The sequence below is a fragment of the Lithobates pipiens genome, unplaced genomic scaffold, assembly GCF_037356315.1.
Source record: "Lithobates pipiens isolate NorthernLeopardFrog02 unplaced genomic scaffold, aLitPip1_a1.2 Scaffold_1, whole genome shotgun sequence".
NCBI classification, from domain to species: domain Eukaryota; kingdom Metazoa; phylum Chordata; class Amphibia; order Anura; family Ranidae; genus Lithobates; species Lithobates pipiens.
The window spans coordinates 262,419,563-262,441,922 of record NW_027507685.1 but is presented as its reverse complement, the minus strand read 5'-3'; the positions used below and the strand labels follow the sequence as shown (position 1 = coordinate 262,441,922).

Here is a 22,360-nt window from a genome sequence, read left to right as displayed (position 1 = left end):
GAGGGGGGGGCTTCGTTCCCCCGCATCGCTGGACCCTGGGGCAGGTAAGTGTCCGATTATTAAAAGCCAGCAGCTGCAGTATTTGTAGCTGCTGACTTTTAATTTTTCTTTTTTAGGGGGTACCCCACTTTAAGTGTGGGCATCCGAAGCCAGACTGTATTTCTTCCTGGATCTCATCCTTGCAGATCTCGCACATGCTCAGTGCAGCACAAGCCGTGTGATATGTTTCAAGTCAGGTTCCGTAGCAACGGCAGTGTCAGAGGAAGTTGCCGCCCCTTAGCTATGCAAACCTCTCCTCCCCACTCCTCGCTCCAGCTACCAGGAAATAAATTACAATTGCATTATTTCTTGTATTGCCTACCTGCAAATTAGCGGACCTCCAGCTGTTGCAAAACTACAAGTCCCATCACGCCTCTGGGTGCCATGCTTGTGGCTGTCAGAGTCTTGCTTTGCCTCATGGGACTTGTAGTTCTGCAACAGCTGGAGGTCCGCTAATTACATTTCCCTGGCGTAGACCAAGTAAAGATGAATTTCTATGGTATCACATCACCCCAAACAAATCGCATCACATGGCCCCCAGCAAATCGCACCACATGGCCCCCAGCAAATCGCACATCAACCCCAGCAAATCGCATCACTTCGCCCCCAGCAAATCGCACACATGGCCCCCAACAAATCGCACCACATCAACCCCAGCAAATCGCACCACATCAACCCCAGCAAATTACATCACTTCCCCCCAGCAAATCGCACCACATCACCCCAAGCAACCTGCACCATGTCACCCCAAGTAAATCGCATCATATCGCCCCAGCAACCCGCACCACATCGCTCCAGCAAATCGAACCACATCACCCCATGCAAATCACACCACATCACGCTAAGCAAATTGCACCACATCACCCCAAGCAAATCGCATCACATCACCCCAAGAACATCGCATCACTTGTACAACTGTCAAGTGCACCCACCTGTGTAACCATCAAATGAACCAACTTGTGCAACCATCAAGTGCAGCCACTTACCTCCCACAGGGTCCCCAGAGAGACCCCCGTTATCAATCAGGGTCCCCAGAGAGAGAGCGGGCAGCAGAGAGATGATGTAATCAGCTCTGCAGCTCTGCACAGTGAGGAAGGAGGTTCTCCCATGCTGCCCGCTCGATCTCCGGTGCTGTCCCCTGGCTCCAGTATTACAGGACTCTTTCTCTTCCTCCCGGGTGATTCATAAACTCCGCCCATTTGCGTGCAAGGTTTCGGCAATAGGCGATTCGCAAGGACTCCTGGGATACATGACGATGCTGTGCCAGGAACCCTTGCGAATCGCCTAGTGACGTAATCGCCTAGGCGATTACGGACGGAAGTGATGAAGGAAAAACTAAAAACAAAGTATTTAGAAGAAAAAATAAATGGCCATTAGAAAAAGTATAATATAAGGGCATGCAGCACAGAAAAAGTTAGGAAAATGGGTGGAACTCCGCTTTAACTGACCGAAACTGTTTTAACCATCCACTTATTCGCAGGAACACATCGCCACCCTCATGCTGAACGGTTATCAGACAATAGAGGACTTCAAGGACCTGACCGAGAGCCACCTGCTGGAATTAAACATTACAGACCCTCAACACACTGTTAAACTGCTGACCGCCGCTGAAGTCCTGCTAGATTATGACAGTAAGTAACATCTTGGTTCCTTCATACAGATACACTCATTGTCACTCACCCGGAAACCTCTCCGTATTCCCGCACCTGCACTTTTCCTAACCAATCAAGCTCTATCCCTACCTTACTGCCTCACTGCAGATGTGCCAAATGATGTCAGCCCCTAGATTTATAGGGTCCCCCATCAAGATTATAACAGACTCAACGGTGACAGAGGCTTTTGGAGGGGACAGAATTCTAGCCTCTTGCCTAGCGACTATGGGCCCTGCCATTTGAGGGAGCTATAATTTAGGAAGAAGTTCTGTTATGTAATACAAAAGAACATTAAAAAGGCCATGATGGTCTCTGCCAGTGTAGGACTCATAGCAGATGCTGAGGTCATCAGTAAGCCACCTGTCTGGGGCCTCCTGCCATAATGTGTTTATTGTAAGTAGGTCTGCTATTGTGTGAACAAGTTCTGTGTTTATACTTATTATAATGTGTATTGTAATTGGAGACCTAGAAGATGGCAAGTCTGACCTGAAAGGTCAAACCTCTGCATCACCTAGGCTAGTTAATGAGCTCATGTTAATGTATATTTCTGGTTACAGTTTGTATTGTTAGGGTAATCTGATCAGGACGAGGGGGGGACCTCCTTCTCAAGTGTATAAAAGCCTGTATTCTTGTTCAAATAAACAGTTCCAGCTTTGCAGCCAAACGAGTCCTGCCTAATTCTTGGTTGTAATAATGCGGCTATAATATCTAATATCTATATTCAGACTGGAGGAAGTGGTAAATGACGGAGGCACTGAAGCTGATTGTGGGACGTTCCGTTACAAAGATTGCTGCCCAGATCTCGCAAAACTTCAGTATCCACTAGAACAGAGTTCCGCAAACCACGGCCCTCAAGCGGTTTCAGAACTACACATTCCATGAGGCATTGTAAGACTCTGACATTCACAGACATGACGGGAATTGTAGTTCCTGAACAACTGGAGGGCCGTAGTTTGTAGGACTCATAGCAGATGCTAAGGTCATCAGTAAGCCACTTGTCTGGGGCCTCCTGCCATAATGTGTTTATTGTAAGTAGGTCTGCTATTGTGTGAAGGAGTTCTGTGTTTATACTTATGATAATGTGTATTGTAGTTGGGGACCTAGAAGATGGCAAGTCTGACCTGAAAGGTCAAACCTCTGCGTCACCTAGGCTGATTAAATGACTAGTTAATGAGCTCAGTTTGTATTGTTAGGGTAATCTGATCAGGATGAGGGGGGGACCTCCTTCTCAAGTGTATAAAAGCTTGTATTCTTGTTCAAATAAACAGTTCCAGCTTTGCAGCCAAACGAGTCCTGCCTAATTCTTGGTTGTAATAATGCGGCTATAATATCTAATATCTATATTCAGACTGGAGGAAGTGGTAAATGACGGAGGCACTGAAGCTGATTGTGGGACGTTCCGTTACAAAGATTGCTGCCCAGATCTCGCAAAACTTCAGTATCCACTAGAACAGAGTTCCCCAAACCACGGCCCTCCAGCTGTTTCAGAACTACACATTCCATGAGGCATTGTAAGACTCTGACATTCACAGACATGGTGGGAATTGTATATCCTGAACAACTGGAGGGCCGTAGTTTGTAGGACTCATAGCAGATGCTAAGGTCATCAGTAAGCCACCTGTCTGGGGCCCCCTGCCATAATGTGTTTATTGTAAGTAGGTCTGCTATTGTGTGAAGGAGTTCTGTGTTTATACTTATGATAATGTGTATTGTAGTTGGGGACCTAGAAGATGGCAAGTCTGACCTGAAAGGTCAAACCTCTGCATCACCTAGGCTGGTTAAATGACTAGTTAATGAGCTCAGTTTGTATTGTTAGGGTAATCTGATCAGGATGAGGGGGGGGGGGCCTCCTTCTCAAGTGTATAAAAGCCTTTATTCTTGTTCAAATAAACAGTTCCAGCTTTGCAGCCAAACGAGTCCTGCCTAATTCTTGGTTGTAATAATGCGGCTATAATATCTAATATCTATATTCAGACTGGAGGAAGTGGTAAATGACGGAAGCACTGAAACTGAGTGTGGGACGTACCGTTACAAACATGGCTGCCCAGCTCTTGCAGAACTTCAGTATCCACTAGAACAGAGTTCCCCAAACCACGGCCCTCCAGCTGTTTAGAACTACACATTCCATGAGGCATTGTAAAACTCTGACAATCACAGACATGATGGGAATTGTAGTCCCTGAACAACTGGATGGCCGTAGTTTGGAGACCCCTGCACTAGGACATGGGTGCTCAACATGTGGCCCTCCAGTCTGTTGTGGAACTACAATTCCCATCGTGCCTCTGCCTTTGGGAGTCATGCTTGTACCGGTTAGCCTTGCAATGCCTCATGGGATTTGTAGTTCCGCAACATCTGGAGGACCACGGGTTGAGCACCAATGCACTAGGATCACTGACCTGCCCAAGATGGGCTCCTAAAGCCAAAAATAGGAGTAGAGTAATTTTCCCACTGTTGGGCTCCTGCCAACCTGAAGGGACTGTGTGGTGCCACCTTCAGGTTGGAGGAAGTACCACAACCTACACCTACCTACAAGCTGAGCTTCCAATAAGTGGCTAAATACACAGCTAAAATACAGTGTTTTGCTAAAATTGTTTCCATGAAAGGCTCAAACTAAGGAATGAATTTGTGATTGCTGTGTTGCAGCCACCAGCGAATCGGAAGAAGTGACCGGGACATCTTTAGCAGATCAAAATTCTCACCTTCCCCGAGATTCGGGCTGCTACGAGGGACCGGAGAACCTTGAAAGCAGCCGTGACGAGTCCGACGGCCCCGAGGAGAACCTTCAGAAACTGTCCTTAGATGACAGCGAAGTGACCACTCAGGAAGGATGACCTCTTATTTTTTTGTTAATTGATGACATGAATGAAACTGCATCACTTTAAGTCGAACGATATCGCAGGATAAACAACACAAACTGAAAAATCTCGGCTCTTTCCTTCCAGAGCTTGTGTGTGGAAACCGCTGGACGTTTTTTGACATGAAATAACAAGTATTGTCTACTTTTTGTTTTTACATTTTGTTCGTTTTTATATATTTTTTTTTGTTTTCTGCAATTCTTACTTTGAGGTTGTTGCTATAGATTGTCGTTATTACATTATGTCAAATAGAATTCAAAGAATCGTAAGTTACACGTTCCGAATATTAGAGTGGAGATTCATCCTCTCTATCTGTCCTGGTGACCTTTAAAGTGAAAGAGAATACCAAATTTTGGGTTATTATCAAAGAAGAAATAGAGGGGAAATCTTCCAATGGGGAACACTAGTTCCAGTGACTTTATAACAACCAGGGATTCCCTTGCTTCCTGTTTTGGCTAAGGGATGGGAATTGATGGGAAATCTCCCCCATTGGACACAAAAAAAAAAAAAAACTGGGGTTATCAGTATTAGGACAGGTTCATCTCCAGCAGGCAAAGATTTGGAACTGCGCCCCCTCCCTCACAGAATGGGTGTACTGCCCTACATTCATAATCTGCCCTCTTTCCCTGCTGCGCACAGGGCAACTGACCCTCTCGACCACCCCTTATGCCAGCCCTGCGGGTGTAACCCTTGTATACTCAATCCAAAAGGAAATATGTTTTGCCCCTCTCGCCCACCCATTGTCCCGGCCCTGGGGGGTATAACCCTCATATACTCCATCCAAAAGGAAATACGTTTTGTCCCTCTCACCCACCCTTGTCCGACCATGTGGGTTATAACCCTCATATACTCCATCCAAAAGAAAATTAGTTTTGTCCCTCTCGCACACCCCTTGTCCCGGCCCTGTGGGTATAACCTTCGTATGCTCCATCCAGAAGGAAATACGTTTTGCCCCTCTCCCCCACCCTTTGTCCCAGCCCTGTGGGTATAACCCTCGTATACTCCATCCAAAAGGAAATATGTTTTGCCCCTCTCGCCCACCCATTGTCTATGCCCTGTGGGGTATAACCCTTATATACTCCATCCGAAAGGAAATACGTTTTGTCCCTCTCATCCACCCCTTGTCCCGCCCCAGTGGGTTATAACCCTTATATACTCCATCCAAAAGGAAATTAGTTGTGTCCCTCTCCCCCATCCCTTGTTCTGGCCCTGTGGGTTATAACCCTTATATATTCCATCCAAAAGGAAATTAGTTTTGTCCCCTTCCCCCACCCCTTGTCCTGGCCCTGTGGGTTATAACCCTCATATACTCCATCCAAAAGGAAATTGGTTTTGTCCCTGTTGCCCACCCCTTGTCTCGGCCCTGTGGGTATAACCTTCGTATGCTCCATCCAGAAGGAAATACGTTTTGCCCCTCTCGCCCACCCTTTGTCCCAGCCCTGTGGGTATAACCCTCGTATACTCCATCCAAAAGGAAATATGTTTTGCTCCTCTCGCCCACCCATTGTCTCTGCCCTGTGGGGTATAACCCTCATATACTCCATCCAAAAGGAAATTGGTTAGGTCGCTCCCGCCCACCCCTTGTCCCGCCCCAGTGGGTTATAACTCTCATGTACTCCATCCAAAAGGAAATTGGTTTTGTCCCTGTTGCCCACCCCTTGTCTCGGCCCTGTGGGTAAAACCCTCATATATTCCATCCAAAAGGAAATACGTTTTGTCCCTCTCGCCCACCCCTTGTCCCAGCCCTGTGGGTTATAACCCTCATATATTCCATCCAAAAGGAAATACGTTTTGCCTTTAGTTCTATTTTAACTTCTGTATATAACCATTTTCTTGTTCTCTTTATTGTTGGTTCATTTATATTTTTAGCTTGGTTATGATTCTACAGAACTCTTTCCGCTCTATTGGCATTAGTAACAACATAAGCTACCGCCATTGGGACAAAACATTGGAATAAACATTGTAGCAAATTTAGGATTGATCATGAGGAGTCATTTTTGGTCTAGGCAGCGACTTTTCTATTGATCTTCAATTGGTGATATTGATCTCTTATCCATTAGGTCTTCATGTGAAATGAAAATGTGATGATGGACCTTTAAATTTCTAGTACTGTTATTTGTTTCCATTAAAGCGAAAAGTAAAGCCATCGTTTTAACAGTTTCAAAAACCAGTTACATTTCCGGCCTCTCAACCAAACGGTCAAAGCATCCAATGGCTGGTGTCATAACTGATCACATGTGCAGCATCATGGCAGCTGAAGATCTAACAGAGGCCAAGATGGAAGCTTCCTTGGCTGAAAACGATAAGAGGGTTTACTTCCACTTTAAAGATGTCCTCTAGGGGAAAATAGAAAATTTAATAATTAGCTTTCCATAATTTTTCTTCCCTGGTGCCTGTCCATTGCCGCATACTTATGGTTGGTTGCTCTGTCCACATGTGTGTGCTTCCATGTAGGCACCAGGAAAGTCTCCTAGAGCTCCTTTAGGGTCCACTAGAGCTTTTGGTCGATTTTAAGTTTGGATAGAGTAGGGGGAAGGGTAGGGTTGCCGCCTCATCCTTTTAAAACCAAACGCATATTAATTACACGGGTTCTGTGGCTGAATAAGGTGGTAAATAAACTCACTTAGTGCCTTATCTGCATTTAATTAGCCTCAAAACCCATGGAATTTATATGTGTTCGGTTTTAAAAGGGATGACCTTCAGACCTCCTCTTCCTTCTTTAAATTCCATTAAGTTATAGTCTCTGAGCAGACTGTGGACCAGTCTGTGACAGTCCTCGATGGACATCCTCTCCCGCTGGTGGATGAGGCGCTTTCTGGCATACCATAAAGCGTCCTTAAAGCAACACAGCACCCGCCAGGGGATGTCAATGTCTTCCCATGAAGAGTCCGTTCAACACACCGAAGTGTGTGATGGCACTCTGTGGTACAAAGTCTTTAAGTTCAGGCCCTGTCCAAAAAACGGGCAAAGCATTTTCCTCCTGGATGATACAAAAAGGGCAGTGCCTGTATCTGCACAGGTTTCTGGCATGCATGAATGTCCTGAGTGGCAACCCCCCCCCTCCTGGATTGCCATCCATGCCAGGTCTTTTGTGCCCGTTGGTAAGTCTCTTTGAGGAAACATTCCTCCAGAACTCTAAAACTATGAGCAGCCAGAGGTAGGGAACACATGTCAGGTGTTGGTTAGACTGGGTTTGTAGTAAACTTGGCAGAAGGATTAGGAAATGTCCTTTTATCAGGTAAAAAAAAAAAAGAAGAAAGATCTCCATAGCCATGAAGACATAAATTGACCCCACCACACTCCAATATGCTCCACCTAAATACTTATATAAAAGAAGTCACATCATCCGCCAGAGGTCCTCTCACTGATGTGTTTCACCCTCTATTAGGCTTAGTCTAAGGGAGGATATCAGAAAATAGCGCATCCATTTTTTTTAAAGTATATTGGGGCGGTGAGGAGTAACCTGTACAGAGCTGGCGCTTGGAAATGGAGAGATCATACATTAGAGACCTAGCCCTGAGCACAATTGGGTTCAAACGCAGGTTTTCTCAACCAGGGTCCCAAGAAACCATAGGGGTTTTTCCAGAGGTTGCTAGTGCTTCCTTGAGCAATTTTCTGCCTCTCAGGCATTTTGGTGATCAACGACCACCATGGAACTCAAAAACTATGAGCAACCAGAGGTGGGAAACACACGTCAGGGGTTGGTTAGACTGGGGTTGTAGAAAAGTTGGCAGAAGGATTAGGAAATGTCCTTTATCAGGTAAAAAAAAAAAAATGATCTCCATAGCCATGCAGACATAAATTGACCCCGCCGCACTCCAATATCCTCCACATAAATACTCATATAAAAGAAGTCACATCATCTGCCAGAGGTCCCCTCACTGTGTTTCTATTGGGCTTAGTCCAAGGGAGGATACCAGAGAATGGTGCATGTATTTTTATTTTTTTAGCTTATTGATAGGTGAGGAGAAACCTGTACAGAGCTGGCACCTGGAAGTGGTGAGATCATATATTGGAGACATAGACCCGGGCACTATTGGGTTCAACACATCTTTTCTCAACAAGTGCCCCATGGAACCCGAGGTTTTTTTTTCAGAGATTGCTAGTGGTTCTTTGAGCAATTTCTGCCTTTTAGGTAAGTTCCCACTGACACCATTGATCTTTTTACCTATCTATAAAGGGGGTAATTCTTCTTAATGACCACAAGTGTAAGGAACATTCTTGCCACTGACCATCACACTAATGTATCATGAGTTGTAGATATAGTATTTTTTTTTTTTTTAAGCAGGGGTTCTCTGAGACCAGAAAGTAATTTCAAGGGTTCCTCGCTGTTGAAAAGGTTGAGAAAGGCTGGATAAAGTGCATCCATCTGATTTCTAGCTCTAAGCCCTATGGTCGAAACACGTTAGACCAGTGGTCATCAACTCCTGTCCTCAGGGCCCACTGACAGGACAGGTTTGTAAGATAACTGAAATACATCACAGGTGATATCATTTGCTGCTCAGTGATTGCAGTATTCTAGTCTGCATCTCCCCCCAAGGTAAAACTTAAAACCTGGCCTGTTAGTGGGCCCTGAGGACAAGGTTGGATGACCACTGTGTTTTAGAGGGTGGTCAATGTCAAGCTTGTGGATATCCATCCTAATTAATGTGAACACCAGTGATCCCTACGGCGTGTGGTGGCTAACACTTCATCTATCCCACTGTTTGAATGTTCTTTGTTGGAAGGTCAAATTCTGACCCGTATCACTCTCTACTAGCTCATAACCTACCCCTTCGAAGAGGACTCTGCCTGACCACTGATGGTGGGGCTTTGGTCCTACAAAGTGATATTTTTGACTTTACAGTTATAACAGTTGTGTGCATATCTTTACTGAATGTCTTCTCAATGGTAAATAAAAATGTACATAGGTTTCATAACTGAGTGTTTGTTTGTTTTTTTCAAAAGAGAATAATAGAGGCTGCCATTGTTGAACCCTCCATATTACAATGTTTGGCTCCTAGCCATCATGCTGATCCTTTGGGCTCCATGCTCTCCGAGACGCTAACCCAAAACACTTCTAAAGAGAAGGACAATGGGACAATTTGTCGATCCTCGTTTACATCATGCCTGGCTCAAAAAGACTAAAGGGAGGTGTATGTTTTAGACATGTGCGGGTCGTTTTTGGGCGAAACTTTCATTATTCGGAGAGGAAGATGTATCCAAATTTCCGAATTACAATAATAACGAAATTCAAACCAATCCAAAATAACTAAAACGAAATCTCGCCTGAAATAACAAAACGATCCACGTTCAAATTGAATTAGAAAAAATTGAAATGTAAAACCTATTGATGATTTCCTTTCAATTCTTTGTGTATTGGTGACAAAAATAATTCGGCTGCACACCGCCGGTCCAACAATGTTTTTTGAAGACCTGTACAAGTGACTGGACTGGTTTTGAAGAAGCACAATGTCCGTGTGAGATGCGTCAACCTATAGTAGATAGTAGACATGTGCAAAAGGAAAAAAATTGTTTTGTTTCGTTTTAATTCGTTAATTCATTTATTTCGTTTAGTTATATTCGTTAACTTCCTTAAATTGGTTTTCGGATTTCATTTCGTTTTCTACCGAATTCGAAAAATCGGCCACATTCGAAAATATTTCAACCAAATTCGAAAATATTTCTACCGGATTTGAAATGATTTCAGCATGATTCGACATTATTTCAACCGCATTCGAAAATATTTTGTGACCCGACTTTAGGGCCATGTATCTCGGGGTCACTTGGTGCTAGAAACTCCAAAAATTTGGATATGTTGTAGTGCTAGTACTATTGTGTTTGCATACTTAATTTGGGGTTTCTAGCTATAAGTGACCCCGAGATATGTGGCCCCAAAATCGGGTCGCAAAATGTCATTCTCTGCTCTAATAACTAATAACATTTTGAGACCCGATTTTGGGGCCACATATCTCGGGGTCACTTATAGCTAGAAACCCCAAATTTGGTATGCAGACACAATAGTACTAGCACTACAACATATCCATATTTGAAGTGTCTAGCACCAAGTGACCCCAAGATACATGGCCCTAAAGTCGGGTCTCAAAATATTTTCGAATGCGGTTGAAATCATTTCGAATCATGTCGAATTCATTCGTTATATTTCTTTCGTATTCGTTGTAATTTGTTATTTTTTAAGATGCAAAATTCGGCCGAATTTCGATTCGTTACGAAACGAATTGCACAAGCCCATTACATAGTTACATAGTAGGTGAGGTCGAAAAAAAAAGACACAAATCCATGAAGTCCGACCCATGTGTGTGATTATATGTCAGTATTTCCTTGTATATCCCTGTATTTTTTTTTTTCTTAATTCACAGCAATAACTTTATTATATATAAGAGACGGGATGAAAAATGTGGGCAGCAGAGGCCAACGCTAAAAGCTGGGAGTGACGATGGAGGACGGGAGATCAATAGTTGCTCTGGTTGGGCTGGTCTCTCCTCTATCCTCTCCTCCTGTAGCCGCCCTCTTTCTGTTGATAAGACTCTTTTTATTCATGATAATTGAAGTATCCACCATAACCGCCCTGCTTATGGTCAAAGATGCGCTCGTTGTTCTACACTAGGTTGCCTAGTTTCTCGGCCAGTTGCAGGCTGGGCTCCGTCCCGTGCATCCCCATCGTCTGGGTGGGCTGATCCAGGGGATATCATCAGTTCCTCATTGATGATCATCTTGCTGATAATACTGTGGGGATCTCCAGCTGAAACATGTCTCCCAAAATCCCCATCCCGATCAGTCATAGACACTGCTGTAGGTGAAGAGGTAAGTCCTTAGAGATTCCTCCTGGATCTTCCTGAATAGCAGGTTCCGCACCCAGTCTGCCTCTGGGAACAAGTTCCCACACCTTTCCGTTCATCTTCTCCTTAAAGCGGGAGTCAGCCATTTTTTTTTTTTTTTTTTAAAAGCCAGCAGCTACAAATACTGCAGCTGCTGACTTTCAAAATAATGACACTTACCCGCCCAGCGCGCCCGCAATGTCGGCACCCAAAGCCGCTCTCTCGATCGTCTCTCGGGTGCTGCCACCGCCATCTTGGGTATGGGAATCAGGAAGTGGAGCCTTTCGGCTTCATTTCCCGGTTCCCTACTGTGCATGCGCGAGTCGCGCTGCGCAATAAGGATGGTCCCCGCTGTCTCTGGGATCCGTGTGTTTCCCAGCAGACAGCGGGGGACCTTCGGAAAGGGGTGTAGATTCTGCGGAAAGGGGCGTACCTTCTGCAGAATCTACGCCGGAAGTGGGTGCAGATACCTGTACTCTGTACCTGTATTCCAATGAGCGGAAGGGTGGACCTCCACTTTAATGATATTCATTGGCTGTGTCCTGGTGACAGTCATTTGTACAGCCTTCAATAAACATCGCTGGACCGGCAGTGGTGTGCAGCCAAATTCTTTAGGTCTCCACTACTACTGACGCGAGCCGGGGCTAGAACCCTGTCCATCCAGTCCTTTTGGATATTACACTCACCTTGGAGCAGCGCACCTCTTTCTCTTCCCCCGTGTGTATTAGTGTTAGAATATAGCCAACTTCTGAAAATCGAATTTTGAAAAGGAATAGAATAGAAAAATTAAGGAATAGAATAAAATAAAAAAATCTCAGCTAACGGGCATTATTAGCGAGTGCCAGATCTTAAACCGAAAGGGCTGCTCGGAAAGAGTGATAGATCCTCTTCATCTGAGCAGAAAGCCCCGTTACTAAGAAAATGTACTCCAAAGTTTGGAAAAACTTTCTGTCCCTGGTATAAACAAACAGGCGACTTGCACCACTGTCCCGGTGATCCTGGTGTTTCTCCAGGATGGCGTAGAGCAGGGGATCTCAAACTGGCGGCCCTCCAGCTGTTTGCGAAACTACAAGTCCCATCATGCCTCTGGCTGTGGGAGTCATGCGTGTAACTGTCAGCCTTGCAATGCCTCATGGGACTTGTAGTTTTGCAACAGCTGGAGGGCCACCAGTTTGAGACCCCTGGCGTAGAGAAAGGAATAGCAGTCCTTCGAGTAAAAAATTGCAGCACTCTCGGTTTACCTTGATGCAAGACTAGCAAAGGAGGACTTGGTTAAAGCGGAGGTCCACCCTAAAGTGGACCTTCCGCTCATTGGAATCCTCCCCCCCTCCGGCGCCACAATTGGCACCTTTCAGGGGGGAGGGGAGTGCAGGTACCTGTACAGTACAGGTATCTGCACCCACTTCCGGCGTAGATTCTGCAGAAGGTACGCCCCTTTCCGCAGAATCTACGCCCCTTTCCGAAGGTCCCCCGCTGCTTGCTGGGAAACACACGGATCCTAGAGACAGCGGGGACCATCCTTATTTTGCAGCGCAACTCGCGCATGCGCAGTAGGGAACCGGGAAATGAAGCCGAAAGGCTCCACTTCTTGATTCCCATACCCAAGATGGCGGCGGCAGCACCCGAGAGACGATCGAGAGACCGGCTTCGGGTGCAGACATCGCGGGCGCGCTGGGCGGGTAAGTGTCATTATTTTAAAAGTCAGCAGCTGCAGTATTTGTAGCTGCTGGCTTTTAAAAAAAAATAAACGCGGACTCGCGCTTTAAGCGGTTCTTGGTAGCCAGGGAAAGGGTTACCCCCCCCAGTCACTAAGGGCAGTTTCCCACCATGGGACCTGACAAGGGTTTTAGAGGTGTTATCTAAACACCCATTCGAACCTATAGAGCAGGGATATGCAATTAGCGGACCTCCAGCTGTTGCAGAGCTACAATTCCCATGATGCATAGCAAGACTCTGACAGCCACACGCATGACACCCAGAGGCATGATGGGACTTGTAGTTTTGCAACAGCTGGAGGTCCGCTAATTGCATATCCCTGCTATAGAGGAAGTTTCCTTTAAGGCCTGGTTCACACCTATGTATTTTCTAGTGCATTTTCAGTTTTGCAGAAACACACTACAGTCCATTGATCATGGTTTCCTGTGGGTCACGCTCACATCTGTGCATTTTATGGAAAGGGCCAGGGACTTTTTCTCTGGGTCTTTGGTTCTGTATACTTCAGCGGATCAAAATTGTGCATTGAAAAACGCAAAACGCACCTGGAATATGTAGACTGTAATCCGCATAGGTGTGAACCAGGGCTTCGTTTTCAACTCTAAAATTATCCTTTTTGTTAGCAATTACTATGGCCAGGAGGGTTGGGGGATCTTCAAGGGTCGTCTATTAAAAGAACCTTCTCTGTAGGAGAGGCTCAAGAAGAAGCACATCAAGGTCATGGAGTGGCCTAGCCAGTCTCCAGACCTTAATCCTATAAAAAATTTATCGAAGTAGCTGAAACTTCAGAGTTGCCAAGAAACCTTTAGGATTTAGAGAAGATCTGTAGAGAAGAGAGGACCAAAATCCCTCCTGAGATGTGCAAACCTCATCACCACTTACAACAGGGATATGCAATTAGCGGACCTCCAGCTGTTGCAAAACTACAAGTCCCATCATCCCTCCGCCTCTGGGTGTCAGGCTTGTGGCTGTCAGAGTCTTGCTATGCCTCATGGGACTTGTAGTTCTGCAACAGCTGGAGGTCCGCTAATTGCATATCCCTGACCTACAAGAAACGTCTGACCTCTGTGATCGCCAACAAGGGTTTCTCCACCAACTACTAATGCCGCGTACACACGACCGGACTTTTCGATATCAAAAGGTCCGACGGAACGATTCCGGCAGACCATTCGATCGTGTGTGGGCTGCAGCGGACTTTTGATTTGCAAAAATGCGACAGATTTTAGAAATGGAACGGGTTTCAAATTTTTCCGCCGGACGCAGTTCCTACCGAGAAATCCGCTCGTGTGTGTGCTAGTTCAGACGGACAAAAACCGACGCGAGGGCAGCTATTGGCTACTGGCTATGAACTTCCTTATTCTAGTCCAGTCGTACGTCATCACGTTTCGAATCCGTCGGACTTTGGTGTGATTGTGTGTGGCCAAGTCCGTTCATTCGGAAAGTCCGTCAGAACTCCGCCGAAAGTCCGTCAGACCTAGTCCCTCGAAAAGTCCGGTCGTGTTTACGCAGTCATAAGTCATATTTTGCTTGGGGAATCAAATACTTATTTTACTCACTGAACTGCAACTCCATTTATTAACATTTTTATCATGTGTTTTTTCTGGATTTTTTTGGGGGGAGTCCTTGTTTTTTTTGGGGGATTTTTGGTTGATATTCTGGTCTCTATCATATAAAATAAACCTATGATAAAAATGATAGACCCTTCATTTCTTTGTAAGTGGGCATAATTACATAATCTGCAAGGGGAAATCGGAAAATTTTCCCCACTATACCATAGGTTTGTAAACATTATAACCTTCACACAAACCACTGAATATACAGAGGGAGGGGGACTCTGCTAGGTAACGGACTCTTACTGAAGTGGTCACATTTCCTAGCAAGTTCAAAGTCGCATTGGACGTGAACAAAAAAAAAAAAAAAATAATACTAGAAAATTATAGAAAGGAAAATTACTGCAAGTAAACATTGAAATTCTCTCGAGGCTTCAGATTTCTTGCCCCTGAATCTATCCTCAGTGGTTCAGGAGACACGGCTGAGACTGAAGGCATGGGAGTCCCTACCCTTACCACTGATAGGTCGGATAAATCTGATAAAAAAAAATGAAAACCCTACCCAAAATGTACCTACCTACTTCACCAATCCCCGCAACGGATTCCCAAATCCCTTTTCACCCGTCTACACAGCCTCTTCGCCTCCTTTATCCGGGGGATAAGTCCCCCAGATACAGGTAAACACTTGTGTGCCCATCCTCCCAGGGGAGGACTGGCATGCCCTGTCCTATATAAATATTTCCTGGCCACCCAGCTAGTTACAGTGGCTTGGTGGCTCACTCCTGATACAACAAACCCCACTACCTTGGTTGAGGCGGCGACGGTAAAATCGTTGGAAGAGCTGAAATTCCTACTTTTCCATGGCCCTAGGGCCCCATACCCACTGACCCCCCTCCATGTGCGCCATGCTGCGTGCATGGGGGGGGGGGGGCGGGCCTTGAAATTGAAAGAGACCCTAAAAATGCATTTTCTCCAGCTGCCCCCCTTGTGGTTGAACTCCACCCTGGAGCATATTTACAAATTGCCCGAACCCCACGCTTGGACTAAATTTAACGTTAAAACAGTGGACCAAATAATATCCAAGCTCTGGCCCCCACTCCTCCAATTGATTTCTGACTTCAACATCCCCCAGAACTCATTTTTCAGTTTATTTTTTAAGATATTTAATACTCTCTCATGCCTTCAATCGCCAATTCTCCATTTCTCCCCTCCAGATCCTCCAATCTACATTGGAGGACCTCTCCCAATCTACATTGGAGGACCTCTCCCAATCTACATTGGAGGACCACTTCTAATCTACATTGGAGGACCTCCTCCAGTGCGGATGTGCAAATAAGCCCACCTTGCGACTTTACTCCCATTTGATAATGACCTCCCTCCCTACTCTGGAGAAACTCAGATACAAATGGCTGCACGACATTCCCGACTTTGACAAAATGTCCATTGGGATGACATATGGGACTTCCCTTCCAGATCCCTGGTCTCCTTGAGAGACTGACTAATCCAGTTCAATATGGTCCATCGTGCATATTTTACCCCACACAGATTAAACAAAATGAACCCCCCCCCCACCCCAGGGTACCGGCGTTGTGGAACAATACCTGGTGACTTTACTCGCATTTTCTGGACCTTCCTGGCCATTGTCGAATATTGGAAGGAGATACTAAATGTCATAACACAGGTCACCACCATACCGCTCCATAGAAATATGTATATTGGGCCCGATAGAACGGCTAACTCTCGCGGTGGCAAGCCGCGCCCTGGTTGGGCTGCTTCTTTTTTAGCCCTTGTACACACGGTCGGAGAATCCGTCGGAATGTGTCCTATCGGACCGTGTTGTCGGATAATCCGACTGTGTGTGGTATGCATCGGACTGATTCCGTCGGAATATCCGTCGGACCCAATTTTCCAACATGTTGGAAATATTTCCCGACCAACTGGTCCGATCGGACATACTCCGATCATGTGTAGAGAATTGGGATTGGACCAAGTGCCACGCATGCTCAGATCAAATTCCTACATCAAAGCTATTGGCTACTAGCCTGAACGTAGTCCTATCATAACTAAATTACGTCATCACGTTCTGAAAGATCTGATTTTTTCGCCAACTTTGTCCGACCGTGTGTATGCAACAGTTTCGGACAAGATCCGACGGGCAAAATCCGACGGATTTGGTTGTGGAAATCTCCAACCGTGTGTACGGGGGCTTACGCCTGCAAAGCCATAGCTCTCAGCTGGCGTAATCCTACTTCTCCTCCTCCCGCCCTCCATGTGGAAACAATTGGTCAACAGCTTGGCTCTCTACGGAGATCGTTATGCTAATAGGGGTTGCCCTCAAAAGATATGACAAGGTTTGGTCCAAATGGCTGGCGGATACCTCCACAGCCTCAGACTCGCACCCCCCCCCCCCCCCCCCCCGCTTAATCCATTATCATCTGCCATTAGATATGTACAGGGCCGTCTTTTAATATTGATTGGACCTTGGGCAAAAATTTTCTTAGGGCCCCACTCCCCCCATGCAATTTCGCTCTCCACCTTCTCTGAGACATACAATAAATAGCAGCCAGACTTAAAATCAGTTTACTGTATCAGATCAGGCAGCGATTGCGATTGATTGCGCAACTAGAACCTTCAGGGCCCCAATGCAAGAAACCATGAAGGGCCCCCCTGAACCCCAGCCAGGGCCCTTCCCTCCGAGTCCGGTGGTGGAACTCCAGGGCGTGGTCACAGGTAAGACCTTTGTGAGCCCTGTAGTTCCTCCACTGGTATCAGTAGTTTTTATTTATTTATTTTTTTACATTTTTAAGTGCCCCATTGGGGGACTGTCCCTAGGCAGGATGGGGTCCCCGTCCCCAGAAGAGATGAGGTCCTTTTCTCCAGGACAGATGAAGTTACTGCCCCCAGGTGAGAAGGGGTCCCTGTCCCCAGGGGAGGTGGGGTTCCCTGTCCCCATGTGAGAAGGGGTCCCTGTCCCCAGGGGGATATGGAGGGGGGTATGTAATAGTGTGTGCTAGCTGCCTATGCTGCTGCCGGCCATATGTAGAGGGGGCTGCATGGGCCCCCTGCATCACAGGGCCCAGTTGCGGTCGCAACTGCTGCACCCCCTATAGTTACGCCCCTGGCCAGAGGTTACAGCATATCATTACTGCTTACTGACTGGTTGCTAGAGGTTACAGCACTCCTTAAGGTTCACCGATTAGTTGCTAGAGGTTACAGCACTCCTTAAAGGGGTTGTAAAGTAAAACATTTTTTTTATTTTAAATAACAAACATGTCATACTTACCTCCACTGTGCAGCTCGTTTTGCACAGAGTGGCCCCGAACCTGCTCTTCTGGGGTCCCTCGGCGGCTGTCTCTGCTTCCTCCCGCAGGTGCTTCTCACGTTAATGCGAGCTCCCTCGCATTGGTGAGAAGCACTGCGGGCGCGCTCCCGTGATACAGCCGGCGGCTATAGCCGCTCGCTGTATCACAAGGCCCCGCCCCCGGCGCGCTGCGTCATTGGATGTGATTGACAGCAGCGCGAGCCAATGGCTGCGCTGCTTTCAATCCATCCACTCCAGCCAATCAGCGGCCAGGCTGAGCGGCGAAGAGGACGGCGGGGGCGAGCGCGGGATTTTCGAGGGGTCAGGTAAGTAAAACGGGGGGACTGGGGGCGCGGGCAGTGTGAGATGTTTTTTCACCTTAATGCATAGAATGCATTAAGGTGAAAAAACATTTACCTTTACAACCCCTTTAAGGTTCACCGATTAGTTGCTAGAGGTTACAGCACATGATTTCTGCTTGTTGATTGGCTGCTAGAGATTACTGAACAGTAATACTGCTCGCTAGTTGCTGTAGGATACAGCACATCATCTCCTCACTACAGGGGGCATGATATACATATGAATGCTGCCTTATTTACATATCAGTGCAGTTGGCCTCAGCTATTTACATATGCATGTCACTGCTATTTACATATGAATGCTGGTTATTTACATGTAAACACAGGTCTGCGGGTGAGTTGTCTGTACACAATAGGTCAGAGCTGGGCAGCGTTAGTAGCAGCACTTCACACTGAGATATCAGGACACAGCACAGGACTAAAACCTCAAGGGACAAGGGAATGCAAACTGGGATAAGTTGGCAAGTATGAGGCAGCTGCTTTGGGCCCCACAACAATGCCAGGGCCCAGGGCAGCTGCCCCTTTTGCCCTGCCTTAAAGACAGCCCTGGATATGTATTACATTTACAAACTCATAGTTCTGTTTCGGAGATACGCGTTTTAGCTCCAAGCTGTCCTCCTACTTATGGAGCCACCCTGTTGCGATCATCATGATACCTTAAGATCCCCCCGTCGTGTTTTAACAGTTTACCTCGTGTCATAATTCTGTACCAACCAAAGTTAACACTCGCCATTGACCAGTGTAGGTTGTTTTTCTGTTAAATGTTTTAAAAGTCAACAGATTTGCAAAAAAAACAAAACAAAAAAACACATTGTAATTCATTATTCTGCGCTTTGACCTCCAATTTTTGGTGACCGTTTTAGCTTGCCTGATGCATACCTCTGCTTATGCATTCTCATGAGAAGTTCCGCTTTGCCCATGTTTGCGGCAGGCCAACTTTTATATTAGAAGTTTAAGATCTCGTTATATTGTTACCTTTTTTTTTTTTTTTTTTTTTTCAGGGTGTCGAACATGTTTCAGGTTCCCCCGTCTTCCATCAGCTCCAAAGCCGGATCCCGGGGCCTTCACCAAGACATCAGAATAATGAATATCAACGATCGATATTTAAACTTTTCGTAAATAAGCAGTCACCAGGAACACGTTTCCTTATGTCTATTTTCTTTATTTATTCAATAAAATAGCTTTCACCGCCAATCATAGGTTCACTTCATCTTTTTTTTTTTTTGAGAATTACGGCAAGTAGCAATTTTTGCAGTGGGTGAAAGGAGTACAAGAACGCGAAGGATCGATAGTCATAACAAAGCCCTTATCCGGTCGGGAGTCATCATGATTGTGGTGGAGAAGGAGGAGGAGAAGGGGGATATGGGAAGCACTCGATGCAGCTCACGGCGCAAAGTCACCTCGCCCCAGGGCGCCTGGCGCGGAGAAACCTGAAATTTCAACTTAAGTGCTCCACAAAAGATTCAGTGTCACACCCACAGAACAGAATACCTGAGACATTAAAAAAAACAAAAAACTAAACTTCTGACCAACAGGCAACAAAGTCTTGTAGGACGCTTTCGTCCCTTGTTCAGGTTAAATATGTATTATAGATCGCGTGGACATTTATTTATTTTTTCATTTTTATTAGATATGAAAAATATGGATTGTAAAGAAGGATCTTCTTATGGTCAACCTTGAAGGCCAACCTCTCCAATATGAGTTTTAGGAATGGTGCCGCCCTACCCATGGACCAGGATTAGAAACTGTGCCGCGCCCTACCCCTGGACCAACAATTATAACTGGTGTCGCCCTACCCATGGACCATGATTAGAAATGGTGCCACGCCCTACGCATGGACCACGATTAGAAATGGTGCCACGCCCTACGCATGGACCACGATTAGAAATGGTGCCGCGCCCTACGCATGGACCACGATTAGAAATGGTGCCGCGCCCTACGCATGGACCACGATTAGAAATGGCGCCACGCCCCACCCATGGACCACGATTAAAAATGGCGCCGCGCCCCACCCATGGACCAGGATTAGAAATGGTGCCACGCCCCACCCATGGACCAGGATTAGAAATGGTGTCGCGTCCCACCCATGGACCATGATTAGAAATGGTGCCGCGCCCTACCCATGGACCATGATTAGAAATGGTGCCACGCCCTACGCATGGACCACGATTAGAAATGGTGCCACGCCCTACGCATGGACCACGATTAGAAATGGTGCCGCGCCCTACGCATGGACCACGATTAGAAATGGTGCCGCGCCCTACGCATGGACCACGATTAGAAATGGCGCCACGCCCCACCCATGGACCACGATTAAAAATGGCGCCGCGCCCCACCCATGGACCAGGATTAGAAATGGTGCCACGCCCCACCCATGGACCAGGATTAGAAATGGTGTCGCGTCCCACCCATGGACCATGATTAGAAATGGTGCCGCGCCCTACCCATGGACCAGGATTAGAAATGGTGCCGCGCCCTACCCATGGACCAGGATTAGAAATGGTGCCGCCCTACCCATGGGCCAAGATTAGAACTGGTGCCACCCTACCCATGGGCCAAGATTAGAACTGGCCCATGGGTAGGGCGGCACAAAGTCTTGCAGGACGCTTTCGTCCCTTGTTCAGGTTAAATATGTATTATAGATCGCTTAGACATTTATTTTTTCATTTTTATTAGATATGAAAAATATGGATTGTAAAGAAGGATCTTCTTATGGTCAACCTTGAAGGCCAACCTCTCCAATATGAGTTTTAGGAATGGTGCCGCCCTACCCATGGACCATGATTAGAAACGGTGCCGCGCCCTATCCCTGGACCAACAATTAGAACTGGTGTCGCCCTACCCATGGAACATGATTAGAAATAATGCCACGCCCTACGCATGGACCACGATTAGAAATAGTGCCACGCCTTACGCATTGACCATGATTAGAAATGGTGCCGCGCCCTACGCATGGACCGCGATTAGAAATGGTGCCGCGCCCTACGCATGGACCGCGATTAGAAATGGTGCCGCGCCCTACGCATGGACCACGATTAGAAATGGCGCCGCGCCCTACGCATGGACCACGATTAGAAATGGCGCCGCGCCCTACGCATGGACCACGATTAGAAATGGCGCCGCGCCCTACGCATGGACCACGATTAGAAATGGCGCCGCGCCCTACGCATGGACCACGATTAGAAATGGCGCCGCGCCCTACGCATGGACCACGATTAGAAATGGCGCCGCGCCCTACGCATGGACCACGATTAGAAATGGCGCCGCGCCCTACGCATGGACCACGATTAGAAATGGCGCCGCGCCCTACGCATGGACCACGATTAGAAATGGCGCCGCGCCCTACGCATGGACCACGATTAGAAATGGCGCCGCGCCCTACGCATGGACCACGATTAGAAATGGCGCCGCGCCCTACGCATGGACCACGATTAGAAATGGCGCCGCGCCCTACGCATGGACCACGATTAGAAATGGCGCCGCGCCCTACGCATGGACCACGATTAGAAATGGCGCCGCGCCCTACGCATGGACCACGATTAGAAATGGCGCCGCGCCCTACGCATGGACCACGATTAGAAATGGCGCCGCGCCCTACGCATGGACCACGATTAGAAATGGCGCCGCGCCCTACGCATGGACCACGATTAGAAATGGCGCCGCGCCCTACGCATGGACCACGATTAGAAATGGCGCCGCGCCCTACGCATGGACCACGATTAGAAATGGCGCCGCGCCCTACGCATGGACCACGATTAGAAATGGCGCCGCGCCCTACGCATGGACCAGGATTAGAAATGGCGCCGCGCCCCACCCATGGACCAGGATTAGAAATGGGGCCACGTCCTACTTATGGACCAGGATTAGAAATGGTGCCGCGTCCTACCCATGGACCAGCATAACGCCTTGTACAAACGGTTGAACATTCCGACCACTAAATCCGTCTGATTTTTTATTTCCCCCCCCCCCCCCGAGGGATTTTGTCCTAAACTGGTGCTGCATACACACGGTTGGACAAAGTTGTCGGAAAATCCGATCACTCGGAACGTGATGACGTTCGTTACGACGGGATT

The 22,360-nt window shown here is 47.0% G+C and overlaps 1 protein-coding gene across 1 annotated transcript in view; it reads left to right on the top strand.

Annotated features, from left to right (window-relative positions):
- SASH3 (SAM and SH3 domain containing 3) overlaps nt 1–9,465 on the top strand; it is a 77,962-nt gene extending 68,497 nt beyond the window's left edge. Inside the window, exons 7-8 of the mRNA XM_077485365.1 lie at nt 1,520–1,670; nt 4,335–9,465. Coding sequence (XP_077341491.1) covers nt 1,520–1,670; nt 4,335–4,522 — 339 coding nt within the window. The 3' untranslated portion in view covers nt 4,523–9,465. The remainder of the gene's footprint in view (nt 1–1,519; nt 1,671–4,334) is intronic.
- Nucleotides 9,466–22,360: the final 12,895 nt, after the last annotated feature.